The 19,918-nt window shown below is 47.5% G+C and overlaps 1 protein-coding gene across 2 annotated transcripts in view; it reads left to right on the top strand.

The window, feature by feature from the left end:
* The window catches only part of DTD1 (D-aminoacyl-tRNA deacylase 1), a 74,240-nt gene extending 55,431 nt beyond the window's left edge, over nucleotides 1-18,809 (top strand). The window contains exons 5-6 of one of the 2 annotated variants that reach the window (XM_081558606.1): nucleotides 8,171-8,338; nucleotides 18,249-18,809. In XM_081558606.1, coding sequence (XP_081414732.1) covers nucleotides 8,171-8,323 — 153 coding nt within the window. In that variant the 3' untranslated portion in view covers nucleotides 8,324-8,338; nucleotides 18,249-18,809. Of the gene's footprint in view, nucleotides 1-8,170; nucleotides 8,339-17,261; nucleotides 17,383-18,248 lie in introns of those variants that run through there. The other variant, XM_081558607.1, reaches the window with a different exon arrangement.
* The last annotated feature ends 1,109 nt before the right edge of the window (nucleotides 18,810-19,918 follow it).

Below are 19,918 nucleotides of genomic sequence, written 5' to 3'. Positions count from 1 at the left end.
AGAGCATTGCTCTGCTCCACAGTGCGTCTTCCTTATGTCTCGGGTGTGTTCATCAGCCAGCAAAACAGTCGTCTGGTATCAGTGCATTTGGTGGATCTGCAGGGTGAGAGAGTGGTCAGCAGGCTGTTTTCAATGAGTCGGCATGGTCAGGGCATCTTTCCTGGCAGCAGGAGTTGGTGGATCCAGGAAGGACGGCGAGCTCGTGGCGGGAAGGTTCTAGAGCTGTTGAGAAGGACTCATGGGCGGCTGGGTGGAGCATTTGTCTCTTAGCTCTTGTCCTTACTTCCGAGGAGACATGCCAGCCGTGTCCCCTCCTCAGCAGCTTCCTGGGGTCGCCCGCTTGTGCCTCCTGACATCAGCAGGGGTGGGCCAGCGTCTGCGGAGCCGTCGTTACCTCGTGGTGTTTTAAAATGTAATTGCAGAGGAGACATTTGATCTCGATGACTTGCACCATAAGACTTTCTTGGAATCTTTGCAAGGGGTGGGTTGGAACAGAACTTTTCCATCTACACCACGGTCTATAAAAATCCTAGTAACTGACTTCATGGGGCTTGAGCTTTTCTTTTGTTATTTCCTTCACTCTCTGGTTAGTTTTTGCTCATGTGCAGGACAGAACAGCCTGACAGGAAATAACCAGCATTAAAATATCTCAAGGGCAAGACTGTACCTGGCACCACCCTCGTAAGGACAGCACAGGGTTGGCTGCCCCAGTGCTCGGGCTGACCTCAGAAGCCCCTGTCCAGGTGACCTTTGGCTCCTAAGGAGCCAGGTCAACAGGAAGCTCGGCTGGGAGTCCGGAGGCCTGGTGCTTTCCCCAGCCTGGCCATGGCCTTGAGCTTGCTCTTTCAACTGACTCCATCCCTCCGTGGTGCTCAAAATCAATCTGGGAACAAGAAGACCTGCTCTTGACTTCTCAGAATGCTCAAGGTGACAAATTGGTTGTCACCATCTAAGGGGCCATTTGTTTCCCTGGCATGAAGACAGACTTTTAAGGGAGGAAATTAACATTTCAGGTTACATTCGTGGGCCCTTTGAGGAAGGAGGTGCTCCTTTTAGTCGGCTGTCATCTAAAAAGAAAAGACCTGAAATGATTTTTGTGGGATTTGTGAAAACATACAGAAACACTTAGAAGAAGTTTTAATTATTCATACCTTTTTGTGAAATCGTGTTGGAAGCAAGTTTGAGGCATCTTGCTCCAAGAGGGACCCTCCCGTCAGGGGTTCCTGGGTACCTGTTATATTCAGAAATGTCTTGTAAAGAAATCACTTTTCTCAGTCCTTCCAACATGGCTGCTCGTGCCTGTCAGCTGGGTGGTTGGACATTCCTGAGAGAGGCAGGTGGGTGGTGGCAACAACAGACACACATCTCTGTGTCTCCCCCTTCACACCCTCCCAGCCTGGATGGGTGTCCCCAGCCGCAGAGCCACGCCCTCTGCTGAGCTTCTCCGGAAAGAGCAGAATCTCAAGGCGGCTGGAATTCTGACTGCGTGGACCATGGTGCGAGTCTGGGAGCGGCTGGTGTGTGCGGCAGCCTGGAGGTGCACCTTCATTTCGCGTTTTATGTCACTGTCCACTGGATTGTTCCACAGGCCAAAGGGATCCACCTTTAAAGATGTTTCAGCAGCGAGTGGTAGACTGCCCACCACCATGGCCGTCTCCATCTCTGGTGACTCGGGGCTCCCACATGCCCCAGCCCCCCAACCAGCTGGCAGAGGTTCCACCTCTGTCTTGGGTGATGGTTACCCCAGCAGCACCTTGTCCCACCTCTGATCCCAGCCGGGGGATATCCTGAGTCCTGGCCATGCCTTGCCTCCCTCTCTCGGCTTCTCCTGGCTCAGCCCTGACTTCCCTTGGCCACTCGCTCCTCAGCCTCGTCCTCCGCAGCCCTTGACCTTCTGGTTCAGTTGCCTCGTGCCCGCGGGGCCTGCACCGCCTGCACCCTCCCCTGTGAGTGTCCTATGGTGAAGATGAATACAGAGGCCAGTGCTGCCCGGGGTGGGCACACCTTCCCCTCCCTCCACCAGGGACTCCTGCCCCACCCTCAGCTCTGCTTCCATTCAGGCTTCCCCGAACTTGAGGGCCTGTACCCCCCCAGCCCACCACACACTGGCCGCCCTGCGTTCCCTGGGGCTGACTGCCTCTGGGGCTGCCCCTTGCTCGTGGCTGCCCCATTTATCAGTGGACAGGCTGGAGCCACACTGGCCTCCCTCACCCTGGCCCACCTCTCCTACTGCCGCTGATGCGCCTGCAGGCCTCTCCCGAGGTCAATACCAGTGACCTCGAAGCACTCCTCCAGGTCCTCGTTGCTCTGCAGGCTTCCCCATCCTGCTTCCTCTTAGCCGAGTATCCAGTTAACTCACCTTAGGTTTGGTCCTTCCGATTCTTCTACCGCAGGTAGAAACATCCAGTCACACTGAGGTCCTGCAGTGGCTTTTTGCTAAACCACTAAGGAGCAGGATCTGGGTCAGGGATGGTTTTGTTTTCATTTGTCGAAAGGAAATGGCCCCAAGGTCCCTGTGTGTCTCCATCTGCGAGGCTGAGTGCAAAGGAGGGCAGCTGCTTGACCTGCCATGAGCTTCGGGCAGGATGCTGGGGTCGCCAGTGCTGTCACCTTCTCCACTTCAAAACGGGGTGGTAATAGTTCCTTTCGTGCACACCCAGGGCTGAGAATAAGCCCATGCTGGAGTGGGGATCGCCAGTTATTTATGTGGTGGACATTCGGCCCAGAAAGCCAGGGCTGTGTCTGATTCTGCCCTATGTTCCTGGCACCTTGGACAGGGCATGACTTGTAGCCAGTGCTCATAAACTTCTGAACTGAAGCTTATAGATTAAGCAAGACAGGCCACATGACTCCCTGGAGAGAATGTGGAGTTTGGTGTCTAGAGGCCTGGGGTGTAGTCCCGTGTCTGCCTCTTGCATCCTGTGGATGACCCCTGAGCAAGCCTCACCCTCTGAAGGTCCATTTCTCCTTTACTTTGACGGGCGTGTAATGAGATGATTTGCTGTCAGCTGGTCATGCTCCAGACGTGCCCACAAGTAGCTGAAACAGTGAGGAACTTAGTGATCCCTGCCCCCCTCCAAGAGGACGGCTGATTCCTCTGGCTTGGCCCTACCTCTGCCCCTCCCCAGGGCTTCTGTGTCCCCCAGACTCCCTCTTGTTATTCTGAGAACTGCCTCCATTCTGAGAAGTCTCATGTACTTGTGTTTATTTGGTAGCAAGATGGTCCTCTGAAGCCCCCTGGAGCTCCCTTAGGTCCTCGTGACTGTGGCTTAGGCCCGTGTGACAGCAGGTTCAGGGCCACTTCTGAGTAGAGGGAAGAGGAGGGACTGGATGGTGACTGTAGCTCAGGCCACCAGTGTGGTTTCTCCGGGGGATGCTGATAAGGGCACACCTGTTAGTGGGCTGTTCAGAGCAATTGGGATCAGTTGGGCAGAGGTGCAAAGCCAGGAGCCTACCAGGGGGCTATATCTACTCCAGTGACTTTACCTTTGCTCAGATGCATGCTTGAAAACAGAATGTGACTGCCCTGGTAGAGCTTAGGGAGCTTGTCCTCTCTGGTGTGGCTGCAGTCTCCACTCTGCCCTGATGTCTCATATGTGGTCACTTCACTCATTGTCTTGCCTGGTGCCTCAGGTCAGTGACGATCACGTTTGCGGGCCCTGTGATAGAGCATTGTGACCTTTGTGTTCAACTAGCTTATTTGTATGTTAGGCACTTAGAGCATGATCACCTTGATTGAAAAGAAAGCTCTTTCTTTTCTCAGTGGATTTAAGTGTGATTCAGGGAGGTTTGGGTCTAGATAGTCCAATCCTGTATTCTTTGCCACCACCCCCCTCCCACCCCCGCCACCTTCAGAGATGCGGCGTGAGAGGAATGGGCTGACCTCGCGACGGTTACCTGGCCTTTGGGGGTGTCTTGGCCTGGAACTGTCTTTGGAAGGTTTGGGTTTCACTTTGAGATACCAGAGCCTGTATGGTTTGCAAACTGTCTGCTTTGCAATATGGACCCTCTGAGATGATTTAAAAAAAACAAGCAAACAGGGCTTCCCTGATGGCCCAGTGGTTAAGAATCCACCTGCCAATGCAAGGGACACAGGTTTCATCCCTGGTCTGAGAAGATCCCACATGCCATGGGGCAACTAAGCCAATGCACCACAACTACCGAACCCATGAGCTGCAACTACTGAAGCGTGCGTGCCTGGAGCCTGTGCTCTGCAGCAAGAGAAGCCACTGTACACAGCCAAGAGTCGCCCCCCTCACCTCAACCAGAGAAAGCCCACAACAGAAACGAAGATCCAGCGCAGCCAAAAATAAAATAAAAAATCTTTAAAAATGAAAAAACAAAGAAATAAAAAGCAAAAGTCCTCCATTGCAGTGTTGTAGGTTGTGTCTCCACAGGCCTGTTGTGGTTTATATTTTCCTTGACGTTTGTGTCCTCATTAACTTGAAAGCCACGGCGTGCTACAGGAGTCTGTGTGCAGCACCCTTTTCTTCTTTTGCTTTCTCATTTGCTTCCTCAAAAAAAAAAAAAAAAAATCCACCACTTTCTTGCCTTGAGATGTAAATTCCACATTCTGGCTGCATTGAATTCCAAGTTTTTCCGAGAAAAGGCTTAAATTTATTAGGTTAGTTCACAATGTTCTCGCAGAGAACTTTTACTCTGCGGCATGGAGCCATGTGTGGTCGGGGTTGTTTTAAGATAAATAATGAAAGAGTCAGCATCACATCCTTTACAGAAAGTCGGGCTGTGCCTGTTGCTTCAGTAATTGTCATATGTGATCCACAAGCTTGGTCCAGGGTGGCGGGCACAGGGCTGGGGTGGAAGGTCACGTGGATGCTCCCACAGTTTCCCTCGGCATCAGTGGCACCCCTGGATCAGTGCAGAATTGGATGGGTGATGTGGGGACCTGAGGACCCTTAGGAAGCCTGCTTCTACTGGGAATTGTTCCTGTCATCCGGCCAGAATCTGGTTTCTCCACAGTGTTAAAGAGTGGGAGGCAGATAACAGGATCACAAACAAGCCTTTGTGTATAATGGACTCTCAGCATCGCAGAGCCTTGGTCTGCTTGTGTCACTGGAGATGGCCACATTGTTTTCTATTTACCTCTAAAGGGGGGAACCAAAACCAAGAGGTCCTCTTTGGGGAATAAAAATCATGCTTTCTCAGAGGCTAGCTTGGAACATATTCATGGTTATATAGGTATGTATAAGTATCCATCTGCCTGCAGACATGTACATGTAGAACCACACACGTGTCAACGTGCATACAACCACTGATGTGAATATAAACTGCCGGCAGCAGCTTATCACAGTTCATTACCGAATGTTGATTTCTAGATGTTTGGATTCCATAACCTAGGGACATGAAAAAAAAGGAAGGGGGTCCCTTATGGATTGCCGACATCATATTTTCTAAGGTCATTAAACATTTTTTTGGTGGTGGATGGTAACTAGACTTACTGTGATGATCATTTTGCACTAAATACAGAATCATGTTGTACAGCTGAAACTGATATAATGTTATATGTCAATTATGTCTCAGTAAAAATTATTTTAATTGTAAGATACACACAACATAAAACTTAACATCCTGCCCATTTTAAAGTGTATAGTTCAGTATGGTTACATACATTCATGTTGTGCATCCAAGATCATTTTCCAAGAAAAAGAGCAAGACAGATGGGCTCCATTTCCTGTCCTAATCATTTCATAGAGGAAAGAGCGCCAGAAGGGAAACAAGGCAGGCAGGCTGGCATCTTGTGTGTGTATGCGTGTGTGTACACGCCTGGTCACTCAGTTGTGTTTGACTTTTTCTGACCCTCTGTACTGTAGCCCACCTGGCTCCTTCTGTCCATGGAATTTTCCAAGCAAGAATACTGGAGTGGGTTGCCTTTTCCTTCTCTAGGGGATCTTCCTGACCCAGGGATCAAACCCATGTCTCCTTCATTGGCAGGTAGATTCTTTACCCGTTGAGCCTCTGGGGAAGCCCAGCTAGCATCTTGATGAAGAATGTTCCTCCTGCATCTGTGGCAGAAAAGCACAGAGGAAAAAATAATCATTTATGGAAACATAATAGTGAGAGGGACAGAGAGGGCAAGGAACTCTGTATAGCCTTTACTCAGATGTGTAAAATGCTAACCTTCTTGTTTCACCATTACACCTAAAACTAATATAATGTTGTCTGCCAATTATATCTTAATTAAAAAAAAAACTACTTGCTCTATATCTTCTCTGCCTAAAACCATCCTGCTCACAGCATCTGTCCTTGAGCTAGCTGTTTGTTTCCAGGCCACGGCAGGTCATAGAGCTCGGGCTGGAGGAGCTCAGTGTGGCTTCTAAGCACACAGTTCAGCGGTGGTATTTCTTCACAGTCAGACTTTGCTGACGAAGAAGCCATGTGTTCATTTATGTCCTGGCACGAATCTTATCATCGCTGGTCTGAGTGCCAGTAACAAGTATTTCGCGTCTGGCAGTGGTCAGCAGCCCTGTTCTAGAGCTGGTTTTGTTTTTATAGAAGTTAAGCCAGCAGTTACAGTTGGAGCCCGTATGTATTCATTCTACTGTGATACCATACTTTACTCTTTCTCCCCAAAGTTAACTAGTGAACTGACTTTGGTTTTTACTCTCCAAGCCTCTCTTACATCTGCCTGTTAGCAACATGTAGTGATTTGTGAAAATGAAATCCTGCCATTAAAGCTTCTGAAACTGACATTGGTTTGTATTGACTATAAATTGGGTTTAAAGACTTAGCTGTGTTGACCCGTGCCCATCTGCTCTAGAGGATCACTCTGTGTGACTGTGCCACGTTCTAGTTATCTGTTCTCCTTTTGGTGGACATCTGGGTTGTTTCTAGGTTCCTGCTGATACATTAATACCACAGTGTACTTGCCAGGGAGCCTTTCCTGTGCACGCGAGAGGGAGTTTATCCCAGGGAGCTTTCTGGTAAGAGAGTCACTAGGTCCCAGGGAGCTTTCTGGTAAGAGAGTCACTAGGTCAAAGGGGAAGAGAAGCCTTTGTTTACAAAATTGAATTCCCTGCTTAACCAACCCAGCTATTTATTGCAGTTGTTCAGGCACCTGGAGTGGGAGTAGAGGGAGAGAGAATATTAGTCAACCAGTAATAAATTTGGTTTTCTGGACCAAATTGAAAGCTGCTGATTGTTGATCTGTCTAAAGGTTTAGCTCAGAGTCTAAGAATAGTAAAGCAAGGATCTGGCAGATCGCTTACAGTGACTTTTCTTCATGTCTCTGGGCTTGGGGCAGAGACTAGTGGGGAGCAGCCAGCCCTTCAGGTTTCCCCTTTTCCACATGAACAAGAAAATGTTTGCAGACTTGGCCTGGGAGACCTGTGAACCTGGGTGTTGTCGTCTGTCAGGCTTTGTCACAGATGGCTCTTCTGGTCCAAGAAAATCCTCTGGCCACAGCTTGGTCCATCTCCTCAGACGAGTTTCTCAACACGCCTTTCTGGAGTGCTGGGTGTTGCTCAAGAGTTTCAGTGGATCTGTCTTCCCACCGTTTGGTTGTGGTCCCTGAACAAGCTGGGGAGGCACCCAGAAGGGCAGAAGTGGCCTTGGGTGGCCTCAGGTGGCCTGGGGGACATGTGCAAGGGCCCCGTGGCAGCATCTCCAGGTAGCCGCCATGCAGCCTGCTGCGAACACCAGGGCCTGGACCATGGATGAGTCTCAGGACAAACTGAGAGGCAAGGGGATGTCTAAATGGTTTGTGTCACAGCTTCTCTTACCTTCAGCAAATAGGAGAGTGAGCTTATCTAAAGAGCTTATCGCTCTTTAGAAAACAGTGAACAGGAAGACAACCTGCCCGTGAGAAAAAGCTATAGAGCCATGAAAGAAAAAAATAGCTAAACTATAAACTAGACTAAAAGCCTTTTCTGCTCAGCCTGTCAGAGCAGCCTGTGAGTGGACCTTTCCCACACACCCCGGGACAGGCTGAGCTGTAGGGAGGGTCTGATGGAGATCACACGTCTGATGCATCTGGTGTTGGCTGGATGGACACGGTATGGGATCTGGTGTGTCAGAGCCAATGCGATACCCCACGTTATCAAACAAAAATCGTCGTCCGTGGTTGCTGCCTGTGAGGTCATTGGTGTTTTGGACGTACAGGCATGAGTTTACATTTGTAAAATAATTCTTCTTTCTTTTTTTTTATAACCAGCTGTCAAAGCTTGAAAAGCAGCAGCAGAGGAAAGAAAAAACCAGAGCCAAAGGGCCTTCTGAGTCAAGCAAGGAGAGAAGCGCTCCCCGCAAGGAAGACCGCAGCGCCAGCAGCGGGGCTGAGGGGGACGTGTCCTCAGAGCGGGAGCCGTAGGTGGGCTGGACGCAGGTAGGGTGGCCTCCTTGGGCTGCGTGGTCTTCTTATGTGGGGGCACCGGTCAGGGATGGAGGATGGGATGGGTTGGGCAGTTTGCTCTATGGACGTTCGCTTGTGGTCGCCTTAAATCCTGCTACCCTCCAGGGTGGAAAGAAGAGCTGAGATGCACCTGCGTCAGCTGACCGCTGCGATTCTTAATGCTACTAGAGTGTTCCAGACTCGAGCTCCCACTTCCACACTTTGCTCTTGGGAGCTGTGTATGTGGGGGAGTTGCAGCCAGCGCCCTGTGCAGCCTCTCACCTGTCGTCCTTCACTGCACCCTCCTGGCACTGCCCGCTCATGTTCCGGGGGTTCCGTGTAGCTTTGGGTCCAACTCTCTGCCTAAAGGTTATGGGCTCGTTGTCCCCGCTGCCTAATGGCCCTTGGCTCAGCTTGATTCCCTGTGAACATGTTGCTTGCCAGCATTCACTGGTGTAAGGAGAAGCATGGGAACTGTCCGGCCACATGTCAGCCATCGCACTGGTGTGGGGATGTGGAGGGACGCGGGTGAGACTCCAGGGAATGAGGGGTTGAGAGACAGGACCTTGAGGGGCCTATGGAAATGAGGTGAAGGGGGCAAGGGCACGGAGCTGCCCATCTGAGCGTGTTGGGGTGGCCTGGACAGGTGGGCACAGGCGGAGGCTGGAGAGTGGGCACATAGGCTGCTATCCGGATGCTTGTCTAAGGCAGAGGCCCAGAACAGTCCAGGCCATGGTGAGTCTGGTGGACAACTCTGAGCCACCTGGGTTTTGTCCTAGGGTCCTGGGGAAGCTCTGAGAGCTGTCAGGTGCACAAGTGACACAGTCAGGTCCCATTTTAGAAAGGTGACCCCGGCAGCCCTAGGGAGTGGGCTGGAGGTGACAGGCCAGTGGTGAGGCAGCTGCAGAAGGCACGGGATCAAGGGCCGGGTGTGCGGTTCGGAGCCTTCGGCCTGTAAACTGTGGTTCAGATCAAGTCCGCCTGTGGGTTCACCCTGGAGATGCCCCATGGTGAGAGAACACCTGGGGCCTGGCTTCTGCCTCTGGAGTGGGGTGCCTGGGGGTCTGCCTGTGGAATGTCCATTAGGACGCCCACTGCCGGCACGGAGAGAGTGAGCTGAGCCCCCAGTGGTGGCCAGGCGCTGTGGAGCTGGCTCGCCGACAGGCAGGATGGGGATCTTGGAGGAGGTGGGGTTGCTAAGCCATGTTGTGAGGGGGCCATGCGGGATGGTCAGTCCTGTAGGTCCTGTTGACTTGGCCCCGGCTCTGTGTTTTGTCAGAGTGTCACTATGGGGAGGTGACAGCCATGTCCACTGATCTGGGCTCACGTGTGTCACACACTCACGTGAACATGAAGCCGAAGTTGGAGGGGAGTCCCTTCATGCTCGGCCTCATTTGTCATCATCACAAACCCCACCTTGTTCTGGATCTTGATGCTCTGACCTAAAGCCACTGGATTTTATTCATGAACTGAAACAGTTGGTATGAGTTTTGTTGTTGTTCAGTCACTCAGTCATGTCCAACTCTTTGCGACCCCCATGGACTGCAGCACACCAGGCTTCCCTGTCCTTCACCATCTCCTGGAGCTTGCTCAAACTCATGTCCATTGAGTTGGTGATTCCATCCAACCATCTCGTCCTCTGTCGTCCCTTTCTTCTCCTGCTTTCACTGTTTCCCAGCATCAGGGTCTTTTCCAGTGAGTCAGTTCTTCACATCAGGTGGCCAAAGTATTGGAGCTTCAGCTTCAGCATCAGTCCTTCCAATGAATATTCAGAGTTGATTTCCTTTAAGATTGATTGGTTTGATCTCTTGCAGTCCGAGGAACTCTCAAGAGTCTTCTCCAACACCACAGTTCAAAAGCACCAGTTCTTCAGTGCTCAGTCTTCTTTATGGTACTCTCACATCCATACATGACCACTGGAAAAACCATAGCCTTAACTAGACGGACCTTTTTTGGCAAAGTAGTGTCTCTGCTTTTTATTACACTGTATAGGTTTGTCATAGTTTTTCTTCTTTAAAAAACACATAGCAAGGAGCAAGTGTTTTTTAATTTTATGGCTGCAGTCACCATCTGCAGTGATTTTGAAGCCCAAGAAAATAAAACCTAGACACTGCTTCCACTTTTCCCCTTTCTATTTGCCATGGAGTGATGGGACTAGATGCTATGGTCTTCATTTGTTGAATGCTGAGTTTTAAGCCAGCTTTTTCACTGTCCTCAGAAGGGAGTCTTCTGAACTTGAACTTTGGTGTATAAGTAATGTTCGGTATTCATGAACACCTTTTATGTGGCATATATGTGTAAAACTTCCATTCCCACCTCTTCCAAGACCTGATGAGGACTTGATCATCATTGATATGGTCAGTTTTGTCATCAGAAATACTGCTACTGCCTCTGACTTACAGTCCGTCCAGAAATCCTAAATCTGGGGGTGACGGGCCACATAAAGGCAGTGTACAGGGTGGCTCTCAAAGTTAGTTTTCTGATTATGCTAATTAAGTGGGTCCAACCGTGACTCAGAACTTCACCAGGTTCTTACCTGCATCCTACCAGTTTCCATGTGACAGCGAGTAAGTTATGTCATTTCTGCTCCCTTGGGTTTTCTTCTGTGAACTGAGTGAGTGGAGTTCAGCGATGGTGGGAAAGGCGGGCAGGCACAAGCCACCACGCCTAGCGGACAGAGTGGATGGAGACCCTGTGTGGACGAGACTGCTATGCAGGGTGCCTCCAGGTCCCCTTGGCAAGACGTGGCCACCAAGATGTGACAGAGGCACTGAGGGGTGGTCTCACCTGCCCTGGGAGGGTGCGAAGGAGCTGCATTGGGTCCCCTGGGCCAACCGTGGGTCTCAGTGGAGGGGAGGTGAGCCCCAGAGGCTGAGTGGTCAGCTGTGTCCAGGCAGCCAGGGGTCTCACGGCCTCAGCCCTTGACGAGCACTGACAAGCCTCACAGGTCTAAGCTGTGACTTCCATCAGGTGTCTGGGTGAGCCTTGAGGGATCTGTGGTGCTAGAGACCGAGGTGTGGCCAGGTTGGCCAGGATCCCTCAGGACCACGTGTGGGGCCCAGGTGCTGGCACCGTAGGAGACAGACTCACTGAGCCTTCAGGATCCAGCTACTGCTGCTCATGGGATGGACACTCTTGAGGCATTATAGACGGGTCCATGAAGATGTCAAAGCCACATTTATATGAATATAACTGCAGCTGCTGGGTTTTGGACCAGAAGCCTGAAGTGAAGCCTCCTTTCCTGACCGTTTAAGATGGAGGTCCAGCTGTAGTTATTCACACCGGAGATGGAGGCAGAGACCCTGTGGCTGGTGCAGGTGTGAATTGGGGGGGGAGGTCCTCTGAGACACCCACACCAGGCGAAGACCAGGGGGCACTTCCAAATTTGCAGACCCTACAGTGGTGTCCACAGGTGTATTGGGGGTTTGCTGCCTATGGACCTGTGCTGCCCCTTCCGCTGAAACGTGTCATCCCAGCCACTTCTCCCAGAACTACCATCCAGTGTCCAGAAGTCTGTAAGAGCTGACAGGTGGTGACAGATGGAAGATGACCTTGCCATCTACCTTGCTCAACAGGAAAACAGTCCCCCCACCACCCCACAATGAGGGGAGCTGTGGTTTTCATTTGCTGTGGGTTTCTTTTACTTTTCTTTAAAAGCAAGTGCCCTCAGGAGCATCACAGGCCTGAAGGGGAGCAGCTCTGAATTTCCGAGGCTTGAGAAAGAAAGAAAAGGCAGGAGAAGGTGGAGTGAGAGGCTGCAGGATCTCGGGCAAGTGTTTCTTTGAAAATGAGCCCAAACCCCCTTGATTCAGAGGACATTCCCAGGGTGTCACCATCTCTCTGTCATACAGCAGACATTCTTTATCTTACCTAATGGACATGAAACTGCTAAAATCAGCTCCTCTATTGTCCTCCATCTCATTCCTCAGGCTCCTCACTGTGCTGGGAGGATCCAAGGTTTCCTGTGAGGCCGCAGTTCAGTTACCCTCTTTTTGGCCCATGGCTTAAGGCATCAGGGCTATTGCCCATGAAAAAGAGTGTGGTTTCCACTTGGGACCACAGGCTGCAGTGTTCCCTCATTTGAGCATCGACCCAGCTGCCACTGGGAGGGTGTGAGAGAGGCACTCCCAGCCAGCACCTGCATTTACATCCTGAGGTTTCAGCCCTCGAAACCAAACAAGGAAAGTGTTTTGGATGCTGCCATCTGTGTGCTTTTCCAACTTAACCTTTGTCTGCATAGTGAGACGAGTCCTGGCAGAGCACATTTCTTTCTAAGGCGCTAGAGCAGTTTGTGTGTGTGTGTGTGTGTGTGTGTGTGTGTGTGTGTGTGTGTGTGTGTACGCTCTGTAGAAGGCTATCTCATCACTTTTTGCTGCTTTCCCTGGTGAGGGTGGGATCTCTCATTCCTGAACTTTACTTTGCTTCCCTGTGTCAGCATTCTTGTCACTTTTTCCATCCCTGTGCTGGTGTTTCATGGTATAAGACACTCTGTACCTGCGATAGTGTTTTTATTTTTTTAACTTGAAACAACCTTTTCCCAGTGGTTTCCCTAGAGTTTGCGGTATACATTTTTCACTAATCTGAGCCCATCCTCAAACTGCCTGGCCACCTTATGTGCGCAGGTGCCTCACGGCAGCAGCTCCCAGTCCCTGGTGATGCTGTGTCACTCATGTCACCTTCCATGTGTTCCACAGCCCAGTGCATTGTTACCTGTTATTATCTTATAAATACTTCTTTTTAGATGAACCAAGAATAAGAAAAAGAACAGATCTTGGGACTTCCCTGGTAGCCCACTGTGTAGGGCTCTGTGCTTCCACTGCAGGGGGCATGGGCTCCATCCCTGGTCAGGGGATACGCTTCCTTTCATTATGCGAATCCAGGTTTCTGACCTGTGTCGTGTTCCTTCTGCTTGAGAACTTCCTTGAGCATTTCTTGTGGATCAAAGCAAGTCTTCGTTTCTCTTTCACTTTTGAAGGATAGTTTTGTTGGTATAGAATTCTAGATTGGTGGTGGTTTTCTTGCTTGAAGATTTTAGATATCTCATTCCACTCTGTCCTTGCTAGCATAGTCTCTCCTGAGAAGTCCTCTGTAACTCACAGTCTTGTTCTGCTGCAGGTAATGTGTGCCTCTCCTCCCACTCTGCCCACATCTTCTTTCAAGGTTTTCTCTTCGTTTTTTTCAATTTGCTTATGATCTGCCCCAGTGCGGTTCTTGATGGGTATGCTCTGAGCTTCCTGGGTCTGTGATTTGGTGTCTGGGCTGTTCTTGGCCATCATTACTTCTCTGCTCTTTCTGCCTTCTCTTCCTGGAATCTGGTTTTGTGTATGTTACCCCTTGTGCAGTTTCCCCAAGGTTCTTGGACAGTCAGTTCCTTTCTCCCCACTCCTTTCTCTCTTGGCAGTTCAGTTTGGAAGTCTGTGTTGACCTTCTTCAAGCCCACTGACTTCTCCTGGGGCCGATGAGCCCACAGGAAGCTCTCTCCCTTTCCTTTTGATCCTTTCTGGAGCTTCTGTCTCTCTGCATACATTACCTGTCTTGTCTTGAGTGTTGTCTACTCTTCCCAGTAGAGCCCTTAACATATTAATCATAGTTAATTTTCTTTGTCTGACAATTACAGTATCTTGTTTTAAATATCTAAGCCTCATTCTGATAATTGCTTTGGGTTTCCTGAACTTCTGGAGTCTATAAATGCATGTCTTTCAATACATCTGGGAAATTTTAAGGAGTGTTTCTTCCAACGTTATTTTCTGCCCTATTTTCTCTCCTCTTGCTGGGAGGAGGTTATTGGTCCCAAACCGCAAGTGTTGTTCTGGCCTTTGGTATACAGGATGCAGATGTTATACCGGAGCAGGCATATTATATCACTTTACTGGCAGGGGGGTTGGATTTACTTCCTGCCCAGGCTTGCACCTTAGTTGCCTTACTTATTAGAAACAAATCAGCAAGACTCTGACCATAATAATTGATTCTGTTTATTGCTCAAGTGCAGAGCTAAGCTTGCTGATAACCTGGAGTGTGCTAATACAGTAGACACTACTTCCAGGGGATATTTAAATGTAAATTAATTAAAATTAAATATAAGTTTAATTTTCTTAGTCACGGTAGCCACATTTCAAGTGCTCAGTGGCTATGTGCAGCTGGTGGCTGCCATGCTGCATGGAGCTGATAGACAACAGTCTGTCACTGCAAAAAGTTCTTTCGGGTGGCACTAGCTTAGAGGGATAAAAGTAAGGTTTTGAGACCATCATCTGAACCACTGTGGGAGTGGTTAAATGTGAACAAGTATGCATTAGAAATACATGGGGGTAGAAGTTAAGGCAAAAAATAAAACCTTAACTGCTGTCAGAGTTTGTTCCTTCCATGATCAAATGACATCAGTTTTATTTTTTCCCCTGCTTGCCTTATTAGTTCACACCAAGCTTTCCTTTCTCAGTTAGAAATGACACTATTGTCCCTATGTTCTCAGTGTCAAGCCAGGACCCACAGAACTCATGCACAGAAAGAGTGTCTGCTCTGAGAGCATGCCACAGGCCTTACTGGGGTCCCTAACATGCTAGATGGGCTGTATGAATCCTTCATCGATAACACTGACCTCCCAGTAGCTTATGTTTTTCATGGAACAGCCTGCTTTTTCTGTGTCAGTGAGCTCATGTTAGTTTCCAGCCATGACCAGAACTAAATAAAAATAAATGAAACTAGGTTCTTTTGACAGTGGTTTGGAGAGCGGGTCTGTGGTGTGTATGTTCTGACTCTGGCACTCACATCTTCTGGTTGCTCAAAAGGCTTGCAACCAGAAACAGATCAGCTGGAACTCAGCATCTTTGAGAGACTCAGGGTTTATACAGGCTGTTGAAGGATCCCTTGCTCCTGACCCTGGACTCTCTCCCACCCCCCAGCGTTTGAAGGCAGAAGGAGAACCACCCCAGCAGCTTCTTTCATAAGGTCATGAAATAGTGGTGCCAAGTTATTAGACACTTCTTAATGCTTTTATGTTTTCTCTAAGCAGATAATTCTATGGCTTTCTAAGTTTACAAAGATAGAGACATACTGTAGGTATAATGTGACCTGTGTTTACCATTAAGTAGAATATCATGAGCACTTTCTGGATCATTTATTCTTGTGTGGTAAACCTTATCATTTTCATCTGCACATTGGATGCTTGAAGCATAAGTTTATTATCACAATTCATTAAAATGTAGAATATTTAATGGTAGTAAATGTAAAAGAATAATGTATTCAAATAGGATACCAAAGCTCATTTTAAGTTCAAAAACAAAGGTTTTAATCTATGCCAAGAAGATGGGACATGGAAACTAGTTTCAGGATTTTAGTTACTAGTATGCAGGTGAGAAAAGAGGTATTGAAAGACCCAGGCTCTTAAGTTTGGGTTAATATCTTGATTGAAATATAGGAGCAAGTGGGTTACTTTTCTTGACTGTAAAATGGAAGTATTATGGTCTCTGGGAATTAAGTTATGTATTACCTTTGTGGTTTTTCAGATATTGGTAGTGCAGAACTGTGGCAGGTGGGTTTCAGGGCACAAGGGTAGACCTGGAGGAAATTTTGATTCCTCGTGTGTGTCCAGATAGACCTAAAGAACTTGGACAAGCTGCAGTTCAAACAAGCCTTCTCCATGTGGGCCTGTGAACTTCAGTGTCAAGCTGGGCTCTGGAATGGAAGACTGATAATTCCATTGAGACATCTGCTCATAATATGACCCTTTCCTAAAAGTGTGACCTGTGTTGAGTACATCTGCTGGAAGCATGTTCACAGATGTGGCATCTCCATGTGTAAACTACTGTACTTTGCTTTTACTGAAGTTCATCCAATTAATTTAGATCTGAGGCTATAGAAACTGCTCTGTTAAGTCTAGGATTTAGTTAAACTTGGATGACAAATCAAGAAGCAACAGTTAGAACTGGACATGGAACAACAGACTGGTTCCATATCGGAAAGGAGTACATCAAGGCTTTATATTATCACCCTGCTTATTTAACTTATATGCAGAATACATCATGAGAAATGCCAGGCTAGATGAAGCACAAGCTGGAATCAAGATTGCTGGGAGAAATATCAATAACCTCAGATATGCAGATACACCACCCTTATGGCAGAAAGTGGAGAACTAAAGAGCCTCTTGATGAAAGTGAAAGAGAAGAATGAAAAAGTTGGCTTAAAACTCAACATTCAGAAAACTAAGATCATGGCATCCGGTCCCATCACTTCATGGCAAATAGATGAGAAAACAATGGAAACAGTGAGAGACTTTCTTTTTTTGGGCTCCAGAATCATTGCAGATGGTGACTGCAGCCATGAAATTAAAAGACGCTTGCTCCTTGGAAGAAAAGCTATGACCAACCTAGGCAGCATGTTAAAAAGCAGAGACATTACTTTGCCAACAAAGGTCCATCTAGTCAAAGCTATGGTTTTTCCAGTAGTCATGTATGGATGTGAGAGATGGACTATAAAGAAAGTTGAGTGCTGAAGAATTGATGCTTTTGAACTGTGGTGTTGGAGAAGACTCTTGAGAGTCCCCTGGACTGCAAGCAGATCCAACCAGTCAACCCTAAAGGAAATCAGTCCTGAATATTCATTGGAAGGACTGTTGCTGAAGCTGAAACTCCAATACTTTGGCCACCTGATGCGAAGAACTGACTCATTGGAAAAGACCCTGATGCTGGGAAAGATTGAAGGCAGGAAGAGAGGGGACAACAGAGGATGAGATGGCTGGATGGCATGACCGACTCAATGGACATGACTGTGAGCAAGCTCCAGGAGTTGGTGATGGACAGGGAGGCCTGGCGGGCTGCAGTCCATGGGGTTGCAAAGAGTCGGGCACGACTGAGCGACTGCGCTAAACTGGATGACAAATGCTTGCCATATCAATCTTGGCATGACCATCTGACTTTTGTTGTAGGCTCAGAATTGCAAAAGGAAATTCTAAGAATTGCCAAGGAAGACACTTGGGCATACTGTACTGAAGAACATACCCTCCTTTGAGCAATATAAAAAATATCCCAAGAGCAAGCATTTGGTTTGTACCCTGTTCTTATGCTTTCTTTAGGCACCTAGTCCCTCTGCCTCCCTCATTGTTAAAAGGATTTGGAAATGAGCTTTGTATTTTTTTCAGGAGATTTGTCCATTTTATCCATGTCTAATTTATGGGCATAAAGTTGCGATATATCCTTTTTATTCTTTTAATGTCTGTAAAATGTTCTGCTGTTGCCTCTTTGATTCCTGATACTCATAACTTGTTTCTTCTCTTTTTTCTTGATAAGTCTAGCAAGAAATATATTAGTTTTATTCATCTTTTTTAAAAATTTTCTCTTTTGTTTTTCTGTTTGAAATTTCATTACTTCCTGCTCTTGTTATTCCCCTTCTCCTGCTTGTTTTGGGTTTACTTTGCTTTTATTCTTTTAATTCCTTAAGATGGAAACTCCGATTATTGACTTGAAAGCTTTCTTATTTTCTAATGTAATAAGCATTTGATACTATGAATTTTCCTCTAATCACTGCTATAGATGAATATCACAAATTTTGATTGTTGTATTTTCACTCACTTTAAAATGTTTTCTGATGTGCCATGTGACTTCTCTTGGATGCAAAAGCCATTCGGAAGTGTGTTGTTTAATTCCCAGATACTTGGTTGGTGTCTTTTGAGCTCTAAGGATGACATTCTGATAAATTGGCATCTCTTTGGTGAGAGGTATTAGGATTGATACATGACAACACAGCACATTTCTCACAGTAAGGTGAAAAAAAACACTGTCATTCTCTAGTTGTTGTATAAACTTGAAAGGGTATCTCCAGCTGTTTTGTTATGCTTGGTCATGTATTTTAATATGATTTGAAAGCAAATTTTGGGACCCTTCTGAGTAATATGTCTTATCTTTGTTCTTTTTAGTGCATTATCATTGGGCACAACTGGATCCTGAAAAATCCATGAAAGATGCTAGGCACCTATACTACTTTAAAGACTTGGACCTGAATCCTGAAAAGGAAGATGGAAATAAGAAACTGGGAACCTACAAAAACACAAAAAAACCCACCAAAGGAGCGTTACCATTTTTTGTTGCTGCTGTGGCTTAATAGAGGAGATGGGTGCTGCCAGGGTGGGGAAGGTGCCCCATGCAGAGGGCAGCGAGGAACACACACAAGGGTCCCCTCAGGAAGGCCACGTTGGTTCCTCTGATTCTCGGCTTGCTTTTGGAACAGGCTGGCCCAACATCACTTGTCATTGAGTCCTCCTTTCACCCTGTGGTGTATTTCTGAGTGTCCATGACAGGTCCCAGTGTGGAACAGGTCCCACACTGTCCATGTTTTTCACAACACTGGCTAGGCCAAGGTTCATGTTAGGGTGTAAAGAGAATAGTCGTCCATGATAATACATTATGTGAGACCTTTGCATCTTATAAATTTTCTCTTTTTTTCTAAAAAGAAATAAACTCCAAAGCTCAACAAACCACTTTATTCTTAGCCAAATTCTGCTATGTTTCTTCTTAAGGATTGTGTCTATAGAAATATGACGTGTCTGACCCTTTTCCATATACATACACGTCTTTTCAGATAACCCTTTTGCAGGGGACCTTCCCTCAAGGTCCACACAGGCTCCTGCTTCTATGGTGAGAGCCTGTCTATGGTGATTTATAGTTGGTGCCATTTTCCTTAGACACTAAGTAGCAGGAAAGGGGAATGTGCCTGTGAAGGGAATCCACTTCAGAAAGGCCAGGTGACTGACACCACATGTATGCAGCTCTGTATCTGGTTTATCCACCTCTGGGACATAGCAGGAGGAAGCCCCACCATGCCAGACCACACAGATGACCTTTTCCCAGGAGCCACGTGGTTGTCTGGGTGTCCAAGCCCTCATAGCAACGTGAAGGAAGAACCATGTCTCGTAAAGGGTTTCTCAGTTAAGTTTGATCTAGTGGTACAACAATAGTGATCATTTTTAGACGTTATATGATGTCAATAATAATATATTACCATACATAGTATACATTTATATAGCATATCTGTAATATACTAATGCTTATATAGTTATCCTTTCTTGAAATACTTCTTGCCTAAGTATAGAAGAGACATCCTTATTTGGCATTTTGGTGATGCTGAAGCTTTTCTAAAAGCTCACGGCACCTGGTATTCCCAGGCGATCTCCCATCCAAGTCCTAACCAAGCCCGACTCTGCTTAGCTTCTGAGATTAGATGAGATGAGTTGCATTTAGGATGATAAGGCCATAGATGGGTAATGCTGACACTCTGTGACTTTATAATAATTTATCAGCCCCTGTACTCTGATCCAGTTGTCTGCTTCAAATAAGAACATAGCTAGAAAATATGAGGGGAAAAAAGCTCAAATCACACCTCCTCTGTACATTCAAGTACTTGGAACACAGAGTTGGAAAGGGGCATGCTGAATTGCTTTATTCTGACCCAATGCAGATTGTTCAGTATCCAGATGGTCTGTTGGAATCTGCAGTGGTATTAACCTCTTGGTTTGAAATCATGGTGACCCAGATGCAGTTTGTGGTCATTCCTCCAGCAGGCATTGAGGTCCAGGAAGCTGTCCTGTGT

Source organism: Giraffa tippelskirchi, chromosome 13, assembly GCF_054371585.1.
Source record: "Giraffa tippelskirchi isolate mGirTip1 chromosome 13, T2T-mGirTip1v1.2.pri, whole genome shotgun sequence".
Classification (NCBI taxonomy): Eukaryota; Metazoa; Chordata; class Mammalia; order Artiodactyla; family Giraffidae; genus Giraffa; species Giraffa tippelskirchi.
The sequence above is the reverse complement of the archived record's forward strand: the minus strand, read 5'-3'. Positions and strand labels throughout refer to the sequence as shown.